Consider the following 21,211-nt stretch of genomic DNA (forward strand, 5'->3'; position numbering starts at 1 on the left):
AGTAATGGGTGTGTTTTGGGGCATAACGTGGAATAAACCAATGAGAGTTTCATCTTTCATTCCCTTTAAAAGTCAGTTGCACTGGCGCCATGCCGATTCCCTATTTACTGTAGATGGCAGGATTTGTAAACTGAACAACTAAGTGGAGGAAGAAGACTACAGTTTAAGATTGAACTAAAAAAAATGCATTGTTTTCATTTGTACTGAAATTAAAACCTTTAAAAGACGTTTTCTTTCAGTCATGGAAGTAAAAATAGCAGGTTTTGAATTGCTGTAAATGTATGAACAGCCTACATCAGGGGTTCCCAAACTTTTTTTCCTGCGCACCCCCTTCTATGTCCCAACCTGGTTGGCGTACCCCCAATCCCCACAAAAAAAAAAAAACCCGTAAATAAGCTTTGTTTTCTCGCCATAAAGACTCGTGTTTAATCATGCGCAAATAACTAGGGGCCGGTTGCACCAGCGTTAAGAAGTTGGGTGTAAGTCCTACGTCGGGCTTAGCTACGTTGAACATTGTGAAAAATATTTACGCCTGTTGCACCATCTGAAACTACGACCAGACGCAGCTACGCTCAGCGTAGATGATGCGCGCCCCCGTGTATGCGTTTAACCACTGTGATATTTAGACGCCATTCGAGTTTACTATAGTAAAAAACTTACACTTACTGCCGTCAGCTAATAGATGACATATGAGAGCATTCCTCATGTTTACCGGAGCGCTCTCCCTCAAGATGCCTGCGTCACGTGCAGACCCATCAAACACTTTAACGAAAGCCTTAAATGGTCGCACAAAAGGTGTATAATTGTTTGCAGATTCATTATAACAGCTCAAGTTTCAAACAAAATTAAATGAAAGCTTTTAATAAGTTCTCTACAGTGTCTTTGTAAGAATTTATGTACTTTATTATATAATTCATTGGCGGTCTCTCTACCATGCATAAAAGCACATTGTTCGTGTATCCTGTGCATTAGACGCGCCCATGTCTCGTCACATTTCATTATTTCTATTTTTGCCATAGAAAAAAGTCTCTCTCTTTTGGTCCCTCTCCTCCTTCGTGACTAACAACTTTATCATAAGACATCCCACACTTGACAGTTTTCCTAATTTAAGCCAGTTAAGCATATTTATAATATATATGGAATGAATGAAATGAGTTAGCACGCATATAGCGGCTGTAGTGCATAACAGAAGAGCAGTGTGTAGAAAAAGACAGCAGCTGGCTTCTACGTTTCTTTCAAAAACTAATAAAGTTTTTATTTAAAATAAAAGCGATTACAAAGGAAATGTTTACTGTTCATTTTTTTTTTTATTGTATGGAAAAATCCCACTTAAAGAAGCAGACCGCCATTACATTTTTCTTCTCGCGCACCCCCTGGTGGCAGCATGCGTACCCCTGGGGGTGCGCGTACCACACTTTGGGAATCCCTGGCCTACATGATGTGTAATGTGAAATAATAATTTACAAATATGCAAGAAAAGGTTTGTACTTTTGCTTTATTTGTAACAAACAGGAGATTTACAAATGTGTGGAGACAGCGCCGTGAGTTTTTTGAAAAGCATACAGGTTTTCATCTCATCATATCCACAGGTACAAAGTCATCATATACAATAAATCCGTGGGGTAACATAAAAAAAAAAACATTTCAAAATAGATGCAATATTTGCATTTGTTTAAAGCAAACAGGTGAAGCAGCTCTTTAAACCTTCTAACCTCTCATAATCGGTCCTCATTCATGTCCAAGATATTCAATAATAATCTTTTGCATTTAAATCCTGTTAACCAGGCCCATGAGAGGTGCCGACGTGTTTTTGTTTACAAACTGTTAAGTTTACAATGTATTATATTGATGAGGAAGAGTAGTAAACTTGTCATGTCATATATCATTAGAAAGGTTGAAGGGTTTAGATGTAATTTCTAATGCTGTGTTTACACCAGCCGCGGTAGAGGCGGCAAAAACGCGCTATTCGTGCTTAGTTGGACGCTTGAACATTTGAGTTTTCTCGCTTCATTCGCTTGTGAATTCTAGTCATTCGAGACATTCACACGGAAATTTGCGTCTCTGCTGAGACTACGCTCGCCTCCTGTAATCACATCACTGCTATAGCCAGGTCCTGATTGGTTAATGCGGTGTGTAAATCCGCCGAAGTTCAGTTTTTCAACTCGCGCGTTTCCCGTGGGAACGCTCAATTCGCGCGTTCCGCACCATTCTCGTACCCCGCTGCAGGATGCCTAATCGCGTCTTTGCATTGACTTAACATGTAAATCACCTGTGCTTGCCGCCTCTACCGCAGCTGGTGTAAACGTAGCATAAGTGCTGTTTCATGAAATAAATGCTCTAGCAAAATTAATAATACATGTTATGCAACGAGGTCATATCGGAATGTGTTCATTCATAAAAAGACTTTGCGCTCTTATTATGAAACTGCTCATCCGTAATAACTCCAGATGAGCTTGCACTGCTGAAATCTCCATGCTAACGTATTCCATTTGAGAAATATTGATATTTCTCTGTTGTTTCCATCGGATTTTGTATCAATGATCGTCAATCTATATTGTTTTTTTAATTATTGCGCATCCAGGATGATTCTTATATTGAAAGGCATTGGGTCAGTAAGAGTATCATGTGTGAAGTGAGCTCACACACATTATAATTAATATTTCACAAACAGCCAATAAGTTCAGTGTTTTACAGCCTCGTGCTGATGTTTTTGTGTCGTATTCTTATATCATATTGTATGTCGTATTTTTCATATTTAAAAACATATGCTGCTGTGCATCCATGTGTGTGATAAGCAAACACGCATTGTCGTCCTGTTTGTAGGTGCATATCTCTAACGCGCTCATTAAATAACACAAACAAAATTGCGCCATTGACTTTAGACTTTAGAGCAGGTTTTTGTTGGTCAATGGCGTAGTCTATTTCAGTTGCCTCAAAATAGCAACGCGCCAACAATGCGCCTGAACACACCTCGTTTTCAGACCAGAACGCCCATGGGCGCAATATCGGACGCAAATGCATTTGCTATTTAATCAACGTGGTGAAAATGATCATTGCGCCGGGTTGAAACTAGCAAAAGACACACGTGTTGCGCATTGTGCTGCATTGTGCTGCCCCAAATATTTAACTCTAGGGAAGCTGGAAATGAGCATATTTTCAACAAGTGGAGTGTCCCTTTAACCCAATCAGACCTGATTATTCATTTTTATTGGTTTGAACCACAAAACATGTGATATTCATTCTAGTGGATGCGGGGTCTGAAGGGGTTAATACAGCAAATAACGAAACTGATGGGATGAGCACGTGTGACGGGAAACTGTAAGAACATGTGGTTTCAAAGGGAATGACGGGTAAAAAACGTGTGACTTAATTTTTATAAATAAATATATTTTCTTTATTTCGATTTTTTTCAAATCTGTTACTTTAGTTCATCCCTAGCTGTGGGATCAAACTGTCTGTCGTTTTATGTGCTGCCAAAGTTTTTTATTTTAAGTATGTTTCCAGTTTTTCATTGAGTAAAAAGTAATAAAGTTACAGTTTGAGCGCATATGCATACTGTGGGAATTCAGTCTGATTTATAGAGCAGATCTCTGTGAATTCTCCGGGTTTCAAGTAGTTTATAATAGCTGTAAGCATGAGGATTATGTCAACACATGTTTGAGCTTTAGAAAGATCCAAACACAGAGCTGCTTCTGTTTTCATAAGGACACGTGGATGTTAACAGTAATGTGAGGTAGGTGATAACATATTCAGAGGTGATAAGATCTACAAAACATTTTTCTTCGAATAGTCCCTGTAAAGTGCGATATTGATCCTGGACTTTCTCATCCGAAGCAGCCCACAACACCAGGGCGCCTCTGCTTCGCATTGGATCATGATCACACTGTCATCATGCAGTGATCAAAACAAAATGGCAGCCTCAGTTTAAAGTTTATTAAAGGGGCAGTGTGTACATTTTAGCGGCATCTAGTGGTGAGGTTGAGAATTGCAACCAACGACTCAGTCCACTGCTCACCCCTTGCTTTTGAAACGCATATATATAAAAAAATTCATTGTCGGAGACAACTTCGTAAAAAAGGTTTGTCCATTAAGGGCTTCTGTAAAAAACATGGCGGCACAAAATGGCGACTTCCATGAAAGGGGACCCCCTGTGTATGTAGATAAAAACATCTCATTCTAAGGTAATGAAAACATAACGTTTCATTATGAAAGGGCTTTATACACCCCTGATAATATATAGTTTTGTATATCATATTTCATTTCTGTCAAGAGATCCTTATAAAAGTTATACACTGCACATTTAACCCTTTCCCCGCCATTGGCGAGATAACTCGTCAATTAAGAGAAAATGCTTCGCGCCAGTGATGATAATTTCTGGCTTTCGGCAATACCGCTATTATCCACCAGGTGGACTTACGCAACTTATACAACCCAGAAGTAGCACCTCACGTGAAAGAACTCCGTGTATGTTTTAAAGATCGCTCTGCATCTGGATAAGCTGTACCTTATCGTTAATACGTGTTTCCCGAAACGTTCTTAGTTACGTATCACTTCTGTAAGTCGTTCGTTCGGAAGGTTGGTCTGAAGCACTCTTAGCTATACCTTATCCCACTTGACTCCGCTAGGGGCCATGACTGTGATAAAAGCTTGTGTAGATTGCAGTCTATATAACTAAATATCTGTAAAAAAAAAAAAAGTTGAAGTACACTCCGTATTAAATTAGGCATTTTTTATTTATTTAAAGAATAAAACATTCACATAATTAGACATTATTACACTGATGGTTGTTAGATTTTTTATATTTTTTCCAAAGGAACATCAGCTTCGAACTATTACAGGCTTAAGAAACTATTTAAAAAGAGTTTGGGTGGAGGAGTTGGTGAAACTATGGCAGGGCGAATCTATTTTAGCTGCAATAAAACAAATAAAGTAAAATCGCAGACCACGGGAGCACATTCATCACAAAATCATAATTGTTGATTTTCCTAAATATTATTATTGATGTTAAGTCGACTTTGCATCGAAGTTTTTTAATGTTTTCTAACTTTGAGGCAGCTGCATGCCAAATTCTTTATAAACATTAAAAAGAAAATGCTCCACTTGATTATTGCTTGTATAAGGTCAACAAATTTTCCACATTAAAACTAATCAAAGCTAAAACCTAAAAGAATCATATACAACAATTCATTATATATCATATAATATATATTTTATGTTATATTTAAGGTAAACAGACAGGCGCGGCTCCAGAAACGCGTCCATTAAGCGTTATCCGCATTTTAAACGCGCTGCTTGCGCAGTGTCCAAGCACATAAACGCGTGAACTAATGAACAACAATTTGTTTTTATATATTTTAAGTGTAATACCAAGCCAGGTGACTTGCACGACCCACCTTATTCCCCTGTGCAATGCATTTATTAACCCCTAATATAAATTATCCTTTAAAGTGAAGGAATAATGGATGCATTGGAGCAGTTTATGCATTATACTTTTGGACATGAAGTTGCGAGTTTTGCATGGGTTTGATATAAAATAAAATATACAAGGTTTATATTAAATTTGAAATATTTTTACCAGATATTCCTAATAAGTGTAACTTTTTCTATTTCTGAAATGTTTCTTTAATAAATAACACCGCTCTCTCATAACGCAGCGAAGTACCTATTACATAAAGTGAACAATTGATTGTCGAGCAATCGATATCAACCTATTCAGCACCATCGCCATGGACAGCACCTGGTAACGTCGTACGTAAGAAAGAATACCTTAAGAAACCCGCTAAGGTACAGTTCGGGAAACGCGCCTAGAAAAGGTAAACCTGTAGTTAAGGTTTAACTTAAGAGTCTTCGTAGCGCGCTAAGGGAGAACGTTATCGGGAAACGCAGCCCTGATCTCTATCAAAAATCCTTCACAAAAATAGAATTATCTCATTTTTTTTTAAGCAGAGGGTCTGTTCTTTCATTTGATATATTGTTTGTTTAAATATTTACAGAAAACATTTTCTGGAAGGCATTAAACTTTTGTGAAAATTATGAAAAATGCTGCCGCTGTCTGGCAACTTTTTTTAAAAACGCTGGCAGGGAAAGAGTTCAAACTATGACATTTGTACTGTTTTAATTTTCACATTCATATTGCCAATCCCAGTGTTAATCTATTAAACCATACATGTGTTTATAGCTGGGGTACCTTTAATACTTAATGCTTATTTAAAAATCATCACAGATGGTCAGAGGTGCATCGCTCCTACCAAAACCCAAAGAAAAAAATGGAACAAGTTTCTCATTAAAAGACTGACCACTAAAAGAGAAGATATGATACATAGCCTGCACATCATAAAAGGAGACCCGACCCTTCCTATAATCCACAAACACCCCGATCCTTTGAGGCTTCACACTCAGGGTAAGAACACGTGGATCTCCACAAGCCTGATACGTTGATCCATATCTCACTCCCACAGTCCAGTATCCATTCTTAGGATTTATTTCAATCCAGCCCTTCCTGTTAACAGATTCTCTGGCCACACCCACATCCCAATCAGGTAACCCCCTTACATGCACCTCATAGTAAAATTTATTTGATTCGATTTTACTTCCCAGGACGCAGCGACGTATATCAAACTTGTTATTTTGCTCTTCATCTTCATCGCTCTCTTCATTTGGTTGGATGTTTCCTCTTACTCTCACTTGTTTCCCGCCATGAGACACAATGAGATCTGGATGAGCTGAATCAGGATCCAGAGTCACATTCACTGCTAAAATATTGAGATTTCTCTATTAAAGAAATTGTTAAAAAATAAATAAATCAAGAAATCAACAATGCATCATCACCACCTTGTTTGTGCATCCTGCTTTCAATTATTTAACAGTCCATTGTCAATTATTTTACCACAATAAACAAAAGCCACAATGGTCAAATTAGATTATTTTGATTATAAAAAGGTATGAAAGAAATGGTTCTTTAAAAGATCCCTTGACTAAATAGTTGAAGGAAACAAAATAGTTCTTCTAAGGCATGCGCAGTGGCGTGTTTACCATTTTGGTGGCCCTTAGCAAAGTCCAAGAACGGGGGCCCCCCATGCCCCAGCATTGCCCAAGGTTATATATATATAAACCTGGTTTATTTTGTTTTACACTGCTTAAAATAACACTAAATTGTTAGTTTGGTATGACAAAAATTATTGGTTTAAAAAAATGTTTCACGCCCCTCTCAGATATATCATTGGCTTGCAAATGTATTATAGGATGTATTTAAAACAATGTAATTAAAACTGCAACTTCAGTGTCTGACATCTTACTAAAAAAACTAAATGAGGAAAAAGAGGACGCATTAGATTAAGATTCATACTGATCTAACAAACTGAACTAACAAACACCAGCAAACAATATTGTAAGTTGGTTATTGTTTGAATTTACCAATCCGTGAGAATGCCACGGGAAATATGCGGAGATCCGTGAGAATGCCACGGAAAAATTAGCAAAAAATTCTGTGACTATGCCACGGAAATTTGTGAGATCAGGGGAGTAATGCCTCTGCATCTAAACATGGATTGAGTATTGCCGTAGCATTTGTCTATCACATGATATAGCAAGCTTTATGAACGTGACAAAAATAACAGTTGTTAAATTTTGGAGAAATCTGGTGGTGGCGGCTAGATTCAATAATATTATTTAACCTGCAATCACTGACTGTGACCAGACTGGGGATTTTGTTACCATAAGATATGTGTTTGAAAGAATCTAAGCGACATCAGGTTCATAATGAAAGAATAACTATAAGAATATGAGGATTTTTATAGTCAAGTCCCTAAAATATAATCAGCATTAGAATGGAACAATTTATCATCATTATTATTAAAACTGGACTCAAAGAATTCAAAGAATTTAACCAAATTCTAAGAAATTAAGAAATGTATACAGAAGTGCCAAGGAAGGACAGAGCATGATATGCCTTCACCAACACCACTGAATCCCATTGTTGGTCCAAATGGGTGGCTTTTTAAGCAATACAGCAATAAAGGACAAATACAGCAATAGGGACAAACTTAAAATGTAAAAGAATGTTCTGTTGTAACCAAAGGCAAAGTTACTCTGATTCAACAAACTCCACCAGTCTCGTTTATTGATGTTTGTTGGAATTTGTGTCAATTTGCCTTAAGTGTAATTCCTGCAGTGATTATAGAGCAACATAATGATTGATTTAAGAAACTATACAGAAGCACATCCAGTCACCTCTAACAGTTGCAAATATACAGTATAACATTTCAATAGCATTAATGATATCTTAGAAATTGACTTACCTTCATAGTTTCTCCATACTCTGATATCTAAAAACAGGCAGGACAGAAGAAAGTCATACAGTAGAGAGTCCAAAACAGTTCTCCTCAAAATCAATTCAATAATACTTTTAATCATCACTTACACTCTTAAAAAGGAAGGTGCTTAAAGGAGCATTTCACCCGTAGAAACATGAATCTTTATTGAAAGTTTGTCATATTTGTAGTCAAAATGTAACATACATTTAGAATTTGGTGCCTATTTGACCGAGAAAAGGGGTGTTTGTAGTCTCATCCCCTCAACAAAGATATTGGACTTCCTTCTTTCAATGATGCAAAATGATGATTTTACATCATTGAAAGAAGGAAGTGCAACACTGAAATCTATATTTCTCCTGTCTCAGCGGCAACTGAGAAAATGATGTATGACCATTCAAAAACATGACTATACACAGCTTAATGCAAATGAGTGAAGTGTCCCTTTAAAGGTGCCATTTTTCGTGATCCCATTTTTCAACTTTTAGTTAGTAATATTGCTGTTAGAGCATAAATGATTTGCAAAATTGACTTGCAAAATTAGAAAACTTAAAATTCAATGCCAAGCGATATATTTTCTTTAAATTGGTTTATGGATAAAAAAACACATTATTTTCCACATACCGTACATTTTTGTAGCTCCAGATATCCTGCCTTTCACAAACCCATTGATTTTGTACAAAACTCATAAATCTGAAAACTGTCCCTGATTGGTCAGCTAATCTGTACGTTGTGACTGACCTGAAATATGACGCTCCTTACCATGTTTGAAAGATTCGGTTGCTAACAGGAGTTAAAGGCGGAGTCCACGATGTTTGAAAAACGCGTTGGAAAAGAAGACGGGCCGACTACCAAAACACACTTATAGCCAATCAAATCAAATCAAATGCCGGGTTGCGTATGTGTGGGGCGGGTCTATCAACAGAAGGTCCAGATTCTATTGGGGTAGGGGCGTGTTTGTTTAGGTGATTTCAAATATCAACATTGGCTTTCAAACATCATGGACTCCGCCTTTAACTTACAGGCTGTGAGTCAGAAACGGGAGGAATTATGATAATGTCGGTCTTCTCTACATCACCAATCCCAGGAAGTAAACTGTTGCCTACAATCCGTGTGTTTGTTGTAGTCCAAGAAAAGAGATTTACATTGGAAACGATCATTGTTTACTTTGGGTATATGTAATTTTTGCATATTGTTAACATGCACTAACACACACTTACACACCAACATGTAAAATCGTGAATCCGACAATAGTTGGTCTTTAACTCATTCACCGCCAGCCTTTTTAAGAAAAGTTGCCCACCTGCATGTTTGTGATTTTAACAAAATTTTCACAAAATTCCTTGCAGGAAAAATTATTTTCTATAAATATATAAACATACAAATTATATCAAATTAAAGAACACACCTTCTGCTTTCAAACAAACAATAAAGAAACAAACAATCAAACAAAATAGGGAAAAAACGTTTCATTAAATATATTCTTTTTCTACTTAATTTAACCACTGAAATATGGATATTTCTCTTCAAAAATACAATATTTTGAGCAAAAAGCTTAAAAAAAGAATTTATGTTAGAGATCAGACTCAGAATGACTATCAAACATAAAGACAGTTAAAATAAACCATTAAATCTTTTTAACTTCAGTTTTTGATAAATTCGGCTTGGCGCCATCTGGTGGATAAAAGCGGTATTACACTTTCACTTTGAAATTCGTCCAGAATGGCATGTTTATTAGTTAAATATGAACTCATAAATGACGAGATAACTTGTCAATGGCGGTGAATGAGTTAATGAAATTCACCTTTCAAGGTCTACAGAAAACGTCTGGTTTGGACTACAGCTCTCTACTTCCACGTATATGAAGACAATATTCAGAATGTTTGATTAACCTTCGCCTGGAATATGAAAAAAAGAACGCGGCCTTGTTGCGCTTGTAGGGAGAAGAGGAGGAGTTGCATTAATAGTGTTTTTGTCGCCATGCCAACAAGCAATGTTATTTTTATCCCAGAGTCACATCGCTTTTGTTTGGCCTTTGCTGAGGACAGCTTCCTTAATCTGGTGTAACCTTTCTGGACAACATGTGCTAAGCTGCTGTTGTCAAATCACAACACACTGGACAAGCTACACAATCAAAACATTACGTATTTCTGAAGGAGGGACTTCATAGAACAAGGAAGACATCAGCCCGGTTTTAGGAGAGTGAAAACATAATAGCACAATTGTGTTTCAATTCCAACAAACCACCAATATTGCGATCAGTGTTTGCATTTCATCAGCTCATTTGCATTTTAAAGGACACACCCAAAAACGACATACAAAGTGGCAATTTTAACATGTTATAATAAATTATAATATAATAAGTTAATGGGGTATTTTAAGCTAAAACATCACACATACACTCTGGGGACACCAAAGACTAATTTTACATCTTATAAAATTTTCATAATATGACTTTAAGAAGTGTAAATGAACCCATGTTAGTAATAAATTATTAAACAAGTAGAGCCAAATAAACATATTCACCAATTTCTGTGATTCCTTTCTGACTCTGTAACAGTTGATAAAAAGCTGAAAAATATAAAAAAAAGACAAGAGAACAACAATTAATTATTTTATAACACTAGGAACAAAAACAACAAACATTAAATGTTAATATAGTCCGACAAAAAACAAAATATTAGGAAAGCTGACATATCAAACTCATAAGTGTTAACAAAACACATGTAATGAGGTATATGAAATAACAAACTTGAATGTTACCTTTCTTCTTATGCATCAAAAAAACTACTAGTATTCCAGCGACTACACTGATCAATACAGCGACAAAGATCAAAACGATTAATGTTCTCCAAGAGTGAAACATTTGACCTGCAAACAAGAAATGAAAGTGAGCAAATTGAGTACTTTGTGTGGAGTGAAACAATTCTTATATATTGTTCAAATTAAGTTAAAGTTGTACAGTACAAAGTACATTGGATTACAACAAAATATAATGCATAAAATAGACAAGCTAATAGCAAAATGATTTTTGTTTTACGTAATGCATGATTTACTACTACTAGTAGTATAATATAAAAAGATAGCAAAGGCAAACCTAAAAACTAGCCTAACCATAAAACAAATAATGCTTTACAGGTACCAGAATCAGTGTTTGTGTACTTACTTGATGTAATAATCTCAGTCTCCATCATGTGATGTCTCAGTTTGACTCTACAGTGATATTTACTGTCTCTGTTATATACAGTGATCATGTGTTTTACTCTGAATCCATCTGTCTCTCTCTGTGTGTCTGTAGTTTCAGATGTCAAAGTGACTCCTTCACTGTCCAGCCACACAAGTTCAGGTTCAGGGTACCAACCTTTAGATTCACACTGAAGATGAAGTCCACCAGAACCATCAAATCCATCTACAGTGATGAGTGGAGGACTTCCTATAGCTTTATCATCCAACAGTGTACAATAAATGCATAATCACCACACAGTTTCCTTTTCATATGTGTTTATTTTACTTTATAAAGGTTTTTGTTGACCTACCCACCTTCAACTCGTAGATTAGCAACTTTTTCATCATACCAGGTTCTGGAATCAATAAAACACTTATAAGCTCCTTCATCAGAGATCTGAACTCTTGAGAGTTTGAGTGATGTGTTTCCTTTCTGTAGTTCATCTTTAAACATTTCAGTTCTTCCTCTGTACGACTGAAGCTGATTTGTGTTTTTATCTTCATGATCTTCATAGAGATGAACTACGTCTTTAAGATCAAGTCTGGACCACTCGACTCTCATGTTTACTGCACTGATTTTGGGTTTGAGAGAACAGGGCAGAATCACATCTTCACCAACTATAGCGATGAGAGGATCTACAGGTCCCACAACATCAAAATTATCTGTTAAGAGACAGAAAACACATCAGTCTTCATTTACTCCCTCGGGTTGTTTTTAACCTGTATGATTTTGTAAGAAAAGTAAACAGTTATAAGAGCCTCTAAAAAAGTTTCTGTCATGTGATGACCAATCACAGTCTACAGTCAAGAACATGAAAGGCTTGTTCGACTTTATGCAGTTACACAAGAAGCGACAAAGAACAGCGAGAACAATTTAAAAAAAAATCATACAAAGCAGTCTGCTTTCACGATACTTTGACTTCATCCTCCTGTCGGTTCTTGCGGTTTCACATGAAGTTGAACACACCTAACACACATTTCATCAGTTAGTAAGGTACAAATAATTAGCCTACCTGCTGTAATTCCACTTATAATAAGTAGAGTCAAACAAATGAACTTCATTTCCTTAAAGACACAGCTGCAAAAAAAAAAAGATAAAACAAAACATTTATTTTACGAGTTTGCACATGTAATCAATATACTGTCCAAGAGGAGGATGGTGTGGCAGAGGGCTTCGGCAAAAACTCTCATGGGACAGATTTATAGGCCTCTCTTCGCGCTAATTGGTTGGATTACATGACCATGCTCCTCCCAAACAATAAATAAAGCTTCATTTAAAAAAAAAACTGATTTCACATTCATGCCTAAAATAATTTTCTTTGGTCAGTTTATGATTTTGTGGCTATTAATAAGATTAGTTATCAATGAGTGCATTTACATGCACAGAATAAGCAGATAACTATCAAAAATCTGCTTATTATAGAAAACAGTTTTCATGCGTTTATGCAAATCAATAAGCCGGCTATGCAGACAACTGCGTTTACATGGGACTTGAAGAATTATCAGTTTTCTCGCAGGCAGTGACGTCACCACCTATATTACATAATAGTCGTTCAAAAAGCCGATGGCATATCTGTCTTAAGCTGTACTGTTGTATCTCTTCTCGTGTCTGCAGAACCTGTAAATGTAACATGAGCTGCTATTTTAACGGTTTTTCTGCCAACTGCTTTAGTCGAGCGGAGACTTTTATGCATTACTTTGCGCTTACTTCCGCATGTGACGTTTATCTTTCATACGCGGAGACATGGACAAAAATGTGAGAAAGCCGGTTAACCCTTAAGAGTTCCTAGGGACATTTTGTGCCATTTTGATTTTGATTTTTAAACCATCTTGACTGTGATGATTGAATATTGCCCAAACTTGCCAAAGGTTAATCATTTTTGATACATTTTACAATATTGGTTTCAGTTTTTTAAATTAGCTTAAAATGGCTAAGCTACGCAAAAACCGACTAATGTGTTCCTTCGGACAAAAAATGCCCCATTGAAAACCATTATAACTACCATTTTTGACCCCCCATTTATCTTAACATAAACTAATACATACCTTTATGTCAATATATCATTTTAAACTACTGGCCTTGAAGTTTTAATTTTTATACTTGTCCACCAGGTGGCGCTACTTTTTACCATTTCATGCATTCATCAAAATGTCACAATTTTTGCTGTTTTCTGCGGACCGCATAGCTGCTGAAAAGATAAACCTTTAATGTTGAAAATTGGTGTGTGTGTAAAAAAAGTGTGTCTGAGTGGTAAGGGGGTGGGGTGATGTCGGGGTGGGGTCGATGATGAGTGGGGCATGGGGGGCATATTCAACATATCCAAATTCTTCTCTCTTTGAAAGGCACATTCTGCGTTATAAACTAATTCAGTAATAAAAACGATGAGAGGCCAGAACCGAAACAAAATCAATCTTCATTTTGTTTCTCGCTCATGTTGTTTATGCAAATACACTGCTATAAGTATGAACAGTATAGCAGAAGTAGTGAAAATGGCAAGGCATTACAGCACACATAAGGCTCCTGAAATAATCATGCACTTCAAGAGCGAGGATGGCTCCTCATCTTCCTCCGAGGATTCTGAGGTCGACACGGAGGCCTCAAAGGTAGAAGTAGACCAGCTGGAGTCTAATTCATTAGAGAGATCTTCAGAAGACTTGTCAGAAGGTGAGAGCGGAGAGGAGATGGATGAAGTGGCGGCAGGATGGACGTCAAAAATTGAAAAATCTTCTGGTCTCCCACAAACATGGAGATGCTCCGCTACTTTCCAGCAGCCAGAGATTTGATCCCAGGGCTCACACACTATGCCACTGCCCGAATCAGCCCTGACTTCAAGCTTTTCATTGATGCTGATGCATGAAATCCTGCAGCATATTGGGGCCATGACAAACCTACATGGGAGACAGTCACAGACTGGAGAGATCTTGAGACAGAGAAACTGCAGGCTTATGTGGGGCTGCTCATTCTGACAGGTGTTTACAGATAAAAAATTTATTAGCTCTCAGTCTCTGGAGTGAGAAATCAGGACAGGTCACTATTTGGGCTACGATGTCCCACAAAAGGTTTTACGACATCAGCTGAACACTGTGGTTCGATTAACGTTAACATATTGGCATTTAAAGGGTTAAAATTTCCACAAATTTAATTAATATTTGACATGCATGTTTCAGGAAGAAGTAGTGTTAAAAGATTTAATAGTTTAAAGTGGAAAAAAATATTGATGTATGATATTTTTAGAGCAGGTTTTGGGAAGGTGTCATTTTGGTGTCATTTTGGCCTTAGGATCACAAGTGTGAGTTTTGTATAAAATCTGACCCTGTTCAAAAAATAACAATGCATCAAAATCAATGTTGCTACCAATCTTTGACCCATCCCAGGGTATAATAATAATTATAATCAAATGGTAGTTCAAATGTTTTTTTGTGGGAAAATGTTTAGTTTTTTGTTTTTTCTGTTAAAAAAACATGGACTAATGTAAACAAACAGGCATATAAAGGGTTAAAATTTCCACAAATTATATTAATATTTGATATGTATGTTTCAGGCAGAAGTAGTTCTAAAAGACTGCATCGTTTAAAATGAAAAAAAATATTCACGTATGATATTTTTAGAGCAGTTTTTGGGAAGGTGTCATTTTGTGGCCTTAGGAACACTAAAGGAAGTTTTTTATAAAATCTGACCCTGTTCAAAAAATAACAATGCATGAAAATCAATGTTGCTACCAATCTTTGACCCATCTCAGGGTATAATAATAATAATAATCAGATGGAGGTTCAAATGTGTTTTTTGGAAAATATTTAGTTTTTTTGTTTTTTCTGTTAAAAAAAACATGGGCTAATGTAAACAAACAGGCATATAATGGGTTAAAATTTCCACAAATTATATTAATATTTGATATGTATGTTTCAGGCAGAAGTAGTTCTAAAAGACTGCATTGTTTAAAATGAAAGAAAATATTGACGTATGATATTTTTAGAGCAGTTTTTGGGAAGGTGTCATTTTGTGGCCTTAGGAACACTTAAGGAAGTTTTTTATAAAATCTGACTCTGTTCAAAAAATAACAATGCATGAAAATCAATGTTGCTTCCAATCTTTGACCCATCTCAGGGTATAATAATAATAATAATCACATGGTGGTTCAAATGTGTTTTTTGGAAAATATTTAGTTTTTTTGTTTTTTTTATGTTAAAAAAACATGGGCTAATGTAAACAAACAGGCATATAATGGGTTAAAATTTCCACAAATTATATTAATATTTGATATGTATGTTTCAGGCAGAAGTAGTTCTAAAAGACTGCATCGTTTAAAATGAAAAAAAAAATATTGACGTATGATATTTTTAGAGCCGTTTTTGGGAAGGTGTCATTTTGTGGCCTTAGGAACACTTAAGGAAGTTTTTTATAAAATCTGACTCTATTCAAAAAATAACAATGCATGAAAATCAATGTTGCTACCAATCTTTGACCCATCTCAGGGTATAATAATAATAATAATCACATGGCGGTTCAAATGTGTTTTTTGGAAAATATTTAGTTTTTTTGTTTTTTTCTGTTAAAAAAACATGGGCTAATGTAAACAAACGGGCATATAAAGGGTTAAAATTTTCACAAATTATATTAATATTTGATATGTTTGTTTCAGGCAGAAGTAGTTCTAAAAGATAGCATCGTTTAAAATGAAAGAAAATATTGACGTATCACATTTTTAGTGAATTTTTGAGAAGGTGTCATTTTGTGGCCTTAGGAACACTTAAGGAAGTTTTTTAAAGGAACTCTTGAGGGTTAAGGTGTTTACCTTACCTTAGGGGAAATCGGCGTAATGCGCAAAAAACTACCTGTGCCAATCGTTTTTTGCTTAAGCCGTTTATGGGCTTCCACCGATATAGGAAAACCATTTTACGCGTTTACATGACCCCACGTGTTATCAGTATATTAAGCATAATCAGCGTAAGACTGTGCATGTAAACGCACTCAGTGTTGATATAACTATTATTAGTTGACTGAATTCAGAAACTTAAAGGAACAGTATGTAGGATTGTGGCCAAAACTGGTACTGCAATCACAAAACTGGTGGCCAATACACAAAATTCAGTTGTGGGCTGCAACTCCACTTTTTAAATGACAATATCCTGGCCGGACCACTGTTGTGAGTGATATAAGTATTTTAAATGAAAATTATTTCTTAATGTCTAGTGACTACTGTTCCTTAAAGCATCCAAATTATGTCAAAAAGTTTGCTCAACTTGCCAAATTTAGTAATCTCAATGTAAGCATTTATAAGCTGTAGTTAAAAATAGTGACAAAAGTTTACAGTACAAGTTTTTTTGTGCAGCAAACTTACAAGGTGATGTGCACATGTGCAGGCAGATAAATCCAAATTAGAAAAATATGTACAAGATTTACAAAACACATTCGACCACATGCGCGTCTACACCACAAAAGCAATCCGGTCAAACGTGTTTTTGACTAGCTCTGAATGTGATTGAAACTGGATGAGCTCAAAATATTTTACACCTCGTTTACACCTGTCCTTAGTGTTGTTCAATCTACCAAAACACATCCTTTAAAAGCTTAAAACCAGGTCAAAAAAGTGACATGTTCCCTACTGGGCAGAGCCACAATCTATAAAATGGCTTCTGGCAGGGTTGGTATATGATTTATGGGGACATGAATAGTGTATAATGTTTACAAAGCTATAAACATGGTTTATACATGAAGTGTCCCCGTAAACTGATCGTCTTAAAAAACATACTAAATAGTACTTTCTCAAACTGCCAACAAGTTTTTGTGATGGTTGGGGTTAGGGGAACAGAATAGATAGTTTGTACAATATAAAATGCATTAAGTCTATGGAATTGTCCAATGCACACATGCCTACATGTTTGTGTGCGCCTGTGTGAATTGCTCCATAAAATAATTTTTTTACCCATTCAAGTGTGGCAATAAATTCCAGTATGAGCTAATACACATACACATACAACACTACTTATATAGTATTATGTAAGAAAAAGGGCATACAAAGGTCTGAAGTTTGAATGTTCTGACATACACACACATGATTGAGCAAAAAGTGAGGCTTCATATGTCATTGGTCACGCCATTTCTTTGTTGACAACACAAGCTCTGAAGTCTCGGTTCAAATGTACCATTAAATGTTTTTCATTTGCTTAAAGTGAAACTGTAACTGTTGTTGAGCTTGAGTACCTCTATAAAATGTGCCAAAAAATGTGTCTGCCTAAAAATTCATAATTGAAGTCCTTTAGGAAACAATGTTTCTAAAGTAAAAACACAAAAGGTTTCTCTGGACTAACTGTACGTTCAATATTTTATCTCAGACATAATATGCATGAATGAATGTGAATATTGAAGGGTTGTGCTACTGTATTGCTAATATCCCCATGCCTAGCATTACGATGTTTACAAGTACGAGTTCTCAATTTTCTTGTTGTTTCTCCAACATACAACAAACCACATGGGCAATGTATAGCATAAATTACATAACATGAATTACAGGTGATAACATTTTTTATAGAAATATTTTTTCCCAGTTCTATGATGTGGAAATATTCTCCTAGTATATTGGCACATCATTTTTGCACTTGTAATTACCAGGTGGCAATAAAAATGATAAATACCCAGTAGGCCCTTCATAAACGTCAGCACTGACGAAAGAATTCTTTAAATTTCTTTGCTCTACGAAATAACATACAGAAAAAATTATATTTTAAATATATGCTTAATGCATTTTGTAGAAAGTAAAGCGTGGAGGAAGTGACTTATGCTGTAAAGCAGTCGAATTTTGTAGTTTTTTTGTGCTCTGGTTACTACCCGAAACCCTAAGTTTTAAAATACGAGTAAAAGTGATACAGACCCCGGCAGGCTATGGTAGACATGTCATTCAACCTATTTAAAGTCGATGTACTAATCACAAGGGTCTTGAAAATTTATTATGAAGGTTGAAAAATTACACGGTGTCGCTTTAATTATATTTTTGAATTTTAAAATATATTTCGTTCTAACCGTCATATATTAACATGTATATATATCAAAATGTATTTCAGGGGCAACAAAACATTTTACAACCCATATAGCAAAATAAATATTTTTTTTCCGGGCCAAAATATAAATGTTTGTATAAAATGTATAAAAGTATAAAATATATAAGTATAAAATATACAATTATAAGTATATTTTTGCAGTTAAAAATATATTTAATTGTAATCTTTTCAAACCTGTTATGTTTCCAGTATTGTAAATCCATAGGTTTTCTTCCAACATGAATATAAATGCTTTAAAATATATTTATTATTAATATATATTTCGCAATACAAAAAATTGTCAGTTTTTGTATATTTTGAAATATATTTAAAAATATATTTGAATATATCATTTTGCCATATGGAAGCAGTGAGGGAAGTTCAAAAGTTTGTGAGAGATCTGGATCTCACTTAAAAAATGCAGACGTGCAACTATCTTTATCATCATTTGTAATCTGGTTAAACTTATTCATGTATAAAAAAATCTAATCCTTGTTTGTATATTTTTAAAATGTTTTTATATTATTAAAGCTAAACATCGCTTACATTCATATATATATATATATATATATATATATATATATATATATATATATATATATATATATATATATATATATATATATATATATATATATATATATATATATATATATATATATATATATATATATATATATATATTTTTATGTGTGTATTTAGCAGCTTTTGGCATATGTCTTTATCCTAGAGAATACCTTACAAAAGGAAAACAGTGATTAAATAAAATAAATGCTTTAACATGGAGTTGAAAAGATTCTTCAAAAAGGCTATAAAAGGTAAGAAAAAATGTAGTTCTTTGAGAAATCAAAAATTGTTTTGTATGCCATTTCTGCGACTGACCTTTTAGAAGCATTAATTTTAATAGAGTACATGACCTCCAAAACCATAATGGTACACTTATTTAAATGTCATGACTTACCTTTAACTCAATACTGAGAATGTTTCCAATCCTCTTGAGTATATGAATAAATTCTGTTGTTAAAAGAGGATTGAACAGAAACTTCAATTTTACTTTCACTTATGATTATAAACATCAAGTGCTCACATAGCTTCCTTACATCATTCTGATAAACAGGAAACTCATAACCTTCACTATGTGTTATTTAAAATCTTGGTAGCACTTTATTTTACAGAATGTGTACTTACTTTGTACATATCTTTACATGCAGCTCGTCAGTTCTGTGTGGTATGTAATTCTGGTGTATCTCTCTCACAGACCCCTGCTTTTCCTGTTGAGATCTCCACTGTTAGCCAATGTTTTAGGCAAAAATAGAAAGTCCAAATCCCTAGCATTAAAAAAAGTTGTGTAATATAAGCGTTTTGTTTAAAAAAGATCTTAATTAGGGTAAGCCTTTTCACAGTATGATTGTCATTTACAGGTAATGCTCGTGTAGATGGCTAAGATGTGCATATCTGGAAGAACAGGTTTGATTAGGGCAAAAGTTTGGAGTCAGATTACATCTGTTAGAGGAGGGGCCTCTTCCAGCACAGAGTACATGACAACCGGCACAGGTGCGTTGGACATTGCAACTGCAACACTAAACAAAAAAGTCTAACCCCTTCTTTACATGTCTTACTCTATTAGTCTGAGATGGGGCTTCTGGTTAAAGATGGAGATAATCACTTATACTAGTACTATCGTTTATTATTTATGTTGTGATATTAATTAAATTTTTGATATTAATAATTGAACAAACTTCTACTTGGATTCTCTTCTTTCTTGAATTAAGGTCCGATGTTTGGGGATTTGAGATACCAACACATAAAATAATATGAAGTATTTAAAAATACTGGAAATTTCACTTCATTTTACTTTCACTTTCTTACATTTTGTAAAAAAAAACATTTTATTTAAATTTCCCCATTTAAATAATGAGTAATTTTCTCTATTTTTTTTCAAGTTTGCATGTCTATTGTAATAATGGGTTTCTTGTAACGTATTTGCATAATTTGCTTATTTTGTACTAAAAGTCACTTGAGGACAAGGTCGCATGTTCAGAGAAGTTTGTACATAAATATTAGCCTGCATTCTAATTTTATAGAAATTAGGTCTGTCTCACTTAGTTTATAATCACAATATATACATATATACATATAGATATAAATGCTTTTTTAAAGCATTTGTAACTTCACAATCCAAAAAAAGTATAGCTTTTTTCTTTCATAAAATAGGTTCATTAAAATTGTAATAATTTTGGAAAGACAAAGTAGGTTGGCAAGGTCACACACCCCCTCACATGTGATGTCATTCCAAATGTCCACAAAACAGGATTTAACAGAATGACATGCACAACATGAGTGATATGAGCGAAAACCCAATCTCCACTACAAAAATGGACAAAAATAAATTGCTGGGTTTCAGGAGGATATATGCATATTTACCAAATTTTATTTCAAAATGAAATCTTAGCTAAGTATCCGTTAGTGTGTCTAAGACATAAATTTTCTTTTTGTAAATATGAATGTAACTTATCAAATTATAGTGGCTAAATATTTAGTATCTTCAGCATCTGGTTTTGTTAATTTTTTGTTCTAAGGCAGAAAAATAATCATATAAGCATATAAATGTATGGATTTAACCTGATAAGGAACACTGTGCC

General features: G+C 34.9%; 1 protein-coding gene across 2 annotated transcripts; it reads right to left on the reverse strand.

The window, feature by feature from the left end:
* Positions 1–1,533: 1,533 nt before the first annotated feature.
* LOC129421458 (butyrophilin subfamily 1 member A1) lies at positions 1,534–20,519 on the reverse strand. Of its 2 annotated transcripts, XM_073857699.1 has the most exons (9): positions 19,758–20,518; positions 19,531–19,583; positions 12,548–12,612; positions 11,850–12,197; positions 11,476–11,748; positions 11,073–11,180; positions 10,836–10,880; positions 8,298–8,324; positions 1,534–6,752 (listed from the first exon to the last, which is right to left on the reverse strand). In XM_073857699.1, the coding sequence occupies exons 3-9, from the start codon at positions 12,594–12,596 to the stop codon at positions 6,208–6,210; spliced, it is 1,395 nt and encodes a 464-aa protein (XP_073713800.1). In that variant the 5' UTR covers positions 12,597–12,612; positions 19,531–19,583; positions 19,758–20,518; the 3' UTR covers positions 1,534–6,207. The 2 variants fall into 2 exon arrangements, with proteins under 2 accessions (XP_073713800.1, XP_073713801.1); XM_073857700.1 differs by lacking the exon at positions 19,531–19,583 and having other exon boundaries at positions 19,758–20,519.
* Between the last annotated feature and the right edge of the window lie 692 nt (positions 20,520–21,211).

Source organism: Misgurnus anguillicaudatus, chromosome 19 (genome assembly GCF_027580225.2).
Source record: "Misgurnus anguillicaudatus chromosome 19, ASM2758022v2, whole genome shotgun sequence".
Lineage (NCBI taxonomy): Eukaryota > Metazoa > Chordata > Actinopteri > Cypriniformes > Cobitidae > Misgurnus > Misgurnus anguillicaudatus.